Genomic DNA, 3938 nt, shown 5'->3' with positions numbered 1-3938 from the left:
ATGCATCTTATTAGCAAAAAATCACTCAAATGTGACATATATATAATGAGAAAGTATAGGGAGCCGATGGAGTATCTATACAATATGTACAATAGGGGTATAGGAATGTTCGATTTAGTAGGATATCAGATGTTTATTATCCTGGTACCCGAATGATTATTCTGGATAGTATGAGTGTATTGTGTTTGAGAAATTAATAGTATTTTATTCTGGATGTTCATTTTTTAACTTATATTGAACCAAATAAATAACCCATTGTACATATTGTACAAATACTCCATGAACTCCCTAGCGAGATTAATGTATAATTAAAGATATATGTTTATATTTAAATCAATCCAAACAAAATCGTTTATACAATCTAATCCAAATTCGAAACAATCATGCATTGGTATGTTAGACTTTTTTAAGAATGAAAATACAAATTCTTCTAATATCAACAAGCATATTTGTTGAGGGAGAGTGATAATTGCTAAACGAATGCTTTATTGCTCTTCACTTTATTTTGTTTGAAAAAAAAAAAAGTGGGGCTACACCTAATTAATATGTAGCGTCCGTTTAGATAGGTATATCTCAAGGAAACAGTTAATAACTAATGTATGAGTCCTAATGTATATACTTGTCAGTGTAATTGTCGTTGAGTGATTCAAATTAAATAATGACATGCCCAAATATATACCAAGCTTTATGGTGGACGAACGATTTCTTAAATTCTAAGTCACTTTAATTTTGGGACCGAGTATTATTGGTTCGTTGTATATACTTGGTGAAAAATGAGTGTTTGAGAGCAAGAAAGGGATTTAACATAGTAGTTAAAAGAGGAGCAAGAGGGATTTAATTATTAATTATTTCATTTATATTCTTTTTCATGCCAATATTTAAATATTAAATATCTTCTGTATGTACATAAACATGAAAAAAATTCAACATTATCTATACTTATCCCATCTTTCACTAGTTGTATTGTTAATATGAGATGTCCAAGCTTGGTTCATAAAGAGTTCATAATACGGATTTTATAAAGAAAGATATTGAGTTGGGTTCGAATAAAGAAATAATGAACTGATGTTGAACTATCGAAGTTCGTTATTGACTAGTAGAGCATGTATTTTAAGATGAAGTCTTTTTTTATCACTAGAATACAAAATTTGCCTGTTTGTTTATCTTGGAATCGGTAGCATCGATCTTTACAACTCTACCCAATTCCCAACCGTGGTTTCATTCATGAATGATGAATCCGAGTAGTTCAGTTTTGTTACGTAGTTAAAGTCCAACAGCTTGATGCACAAACATAACGCATGGAAAATGAAATTATTTAACTCATGGAGTGAGCTGAGATTCACGATTTCACATATTTGATCTCTTATTATAATAATAATAATAATAATAATAATAATAATAATAATGAGATGATGAATTTTTAAAAAGTGTATATTTAAAATGGGTTATTCTAACTAGATTAAAGTATTTTGCGTTCTTCGAAAACAGAAACGTAATGGCGTAATGGGATGGTGCATGCAGGAGCAGAGGGAGGGATTTGTGAAAGGTCGATGGAGGCTTTGCCAATCTGTCTTTGATCAGACTCCAAAGAGAGAAAGAGATTCAGACAAGTTATTTTCACCCTGTTGGGCAGCACTTTAATTAAATAATCCCGGGCAATGCTAACTGATAAATAATGTTGTTGTAAAACTCATTTAGTGAACAATTACAGTTGTAATCTCAACTATTAAACCCCTTGATGTGAGTTAGTTGTAGGGGTGTGGGTGGGGTGGGGTGGGGTGGGGCTAAACATTGTATAAAAAGAATAAGCGATAGTTAATAAATATGGTAGGGTACAATTGTCACGTGTCGAGTAATTGTGGTGCATGACCCATAATTCCCTTGTTTCAGGTTTTAAGGGGGTTAGAAAATCATAGTCCCTTAGCATCCCCCTCCATGGCTCCCTACCATCTCCAAGACGCTCTATACTGCTCAGAGGAAGAGGATGAATTAGAACAAGATGAGGGTTCCGGGAAGAGAGTAGAAGGGGATATGTTTTGGGATGATGAGGAGCTTGCGTGGATGCTGGCCAGGGAAGAACAACACACACACACCCCTCTCTGCTTCCAATTGGACTCTGCTCGCAGAGACGCGGTCGAGTGGATACTCAAAGTCAGCTCACATTACTCCTTCTCTCCTCTCACTTCTCTTCTTGCCGCCAACTACCTTCACAGGTTCCTCTTCACTTTCTCCTCCATTAACAATCTCAATAAGCCATGGATCACTCAGCTGGCTGCCGTCGCTTCTCTCTCACTCGCTGCCAAGCTTGAAGAGACTCATCTTCCCCACTTACTAGACCTCCAAGTATGTTTTCCTCTCCCCCTCTCCCTTCTTGCAATGCTCATCAATTATTCTTCTTAATGCTTATTGTGTTTGTAGGTGGAGGATTGCAGATACGTGTTCGAAGCCAAAACCATCAAGAGGATGGAGATTTTGGTGCTTTCAACTCTCCGATGGAAAATGAATCCCGTCACTCCTCTCTCTTTTCTCGACTATATCACGCGAAGACTTGGATTATTCAACTTGAACGACTTCCTCACCAGATCCCAATCCCTTCTTCTATCTACCCTTCCAGGTAATTACTAATTACTAATTACTAATTACTAATCATGCGTTGATCCAATCTTGAATTAATTAATTAATGGAAAAGTCTATGCAGATAGCAGGTTCATGAGTTACCTTCCTTCTGTGGTGGCAACTGCCACAATGATGCACGTGTTGAATAGCGTGGAGCAGCGAAACCAGGTGGTACGCATTCTTGGAACGAACAAAGAGAAGGTGGATGAATGCTTGAAGCTGATATGGGAACAGGGGAAGAAGAAACGCAAGTTTGGATGGGTTCCAGATAGTCCAAACGGCGTCATGGATGTGTCGTTTAACTCTGCCTCTGATGATAGCTCCAATGATTCATGGCCTCTACTACTTGCTAATAATAATAACAACAATGTTTCTTCACCGGAACCTAAGAAGAATAGGACTCTACTAAACCCTCCCAACTCATCCCATTTCATTTAGCATTCCTTTTCCTCTTCTTTAATTACTCTTCTTCTATATAATTACTTGCTGTAGTAATAATTAACCACGTACCATCTTTCTAAGGGGATTGTTGAATTAACATAATTAATTAACTATATCAAATTAAAATAACAAAACTGTATGTATTTGACTAATTATTCTTACATTATCGTTCTCAATATGAAACTTCAATTTAACACGAATTATGTTAATACGGGAGCATGGGAATGAATTTTTGTTTTGCATGTGATGGGAGAAACATGTTGTCGGCCACACTTGAATATTGAAAACACATACATATTAAGTAACGAAAGTAGGAAGGGTTATTTATTGAGGTGTTGACCTCGTTCATTGAGGGAAGTTCAATTGGTGTTAGTATTGCAATTATGGCAAAAAGTAATAACCATACAATGAACAATCCAGCTGTAATAGCATCCTTTTGTGTATCTCGACTATCCAAATATTTTTCTTACTTTCTCTCTTTTTCTTCTTAAATCAAATCAACTTCACACAGAGAAGGGCCTTTCAGTGAGGTTAAACATCATTATCATAAGATTGGACTGGCATTTCTTTATCCAAACTTTCAAAAGAGGAAAAATAAGATAGAGCAAGAAGTAGTTTATATTGAATGGGTCAATTAGCAATAATTTAATTTTCTGGCTATGACAAGTGACAAGCAAATAAAGAAAAAGAATTAATTAGGAGGGGGAAGCAGTGTCAATAATCTTTTGCTTTCACAAGCTCTTAAAAAAGAAAGGTTTTGTTGGGTGATATGTCAATGGCTTTGAGCTTAAAGTGCAAAATTCGTTTCCATCTTTTTTCTCGGAAGCATCACAAAGTTTGTACAGCCATCTCATCTCAATCAAACACAGTCGAGTCAATGA

The 3938-nt window shown here is 35.7% G+C and overlaps 1 protein-coding gene across 1 annotated transcript; it reads left to right on the top strand.

The window, feature by feature from the left end:
• LOC107608534 (cyclin-D3-3) lies at window positions 1822–3134 on the top strand. The gene is made up of 3 exons (XM_016310307.2): window positions 1822–2343; window positions 2419–2614; window positions 2699–3134. The coding sequence occupies exons 1-3, from the start codon at window positions 1936–1938 to the stop codon at window positions 3052–3054; spliced, it is 960 nt and encodes a 319-aa protein (XP_016165793.1). The 5' UTR covers window positions 1822–1935; the 3' UTR covers window positions 3055–3134.

This window comes from Arachis ipaensis, chromosome B07, assembly GCF_000816755.2.
Source record: "Arachis ipaensis cultivar K30076 chromosome B07, Araip1.1, whole genome shotgun sequence".
In the NCBI taxonomy this organism is placed as follows: domain Eukaryota; kingdom Viridiplantae; phylum Streptophyta; class Magnoliopsida; order Fabales; family Fabaceae; genus Arachis; species Arachis ipaensis.
Note: the sequence above shows the minus strand (reverse complement) of the source record. Positions and strands in the feature narration are given on the sequence as shown.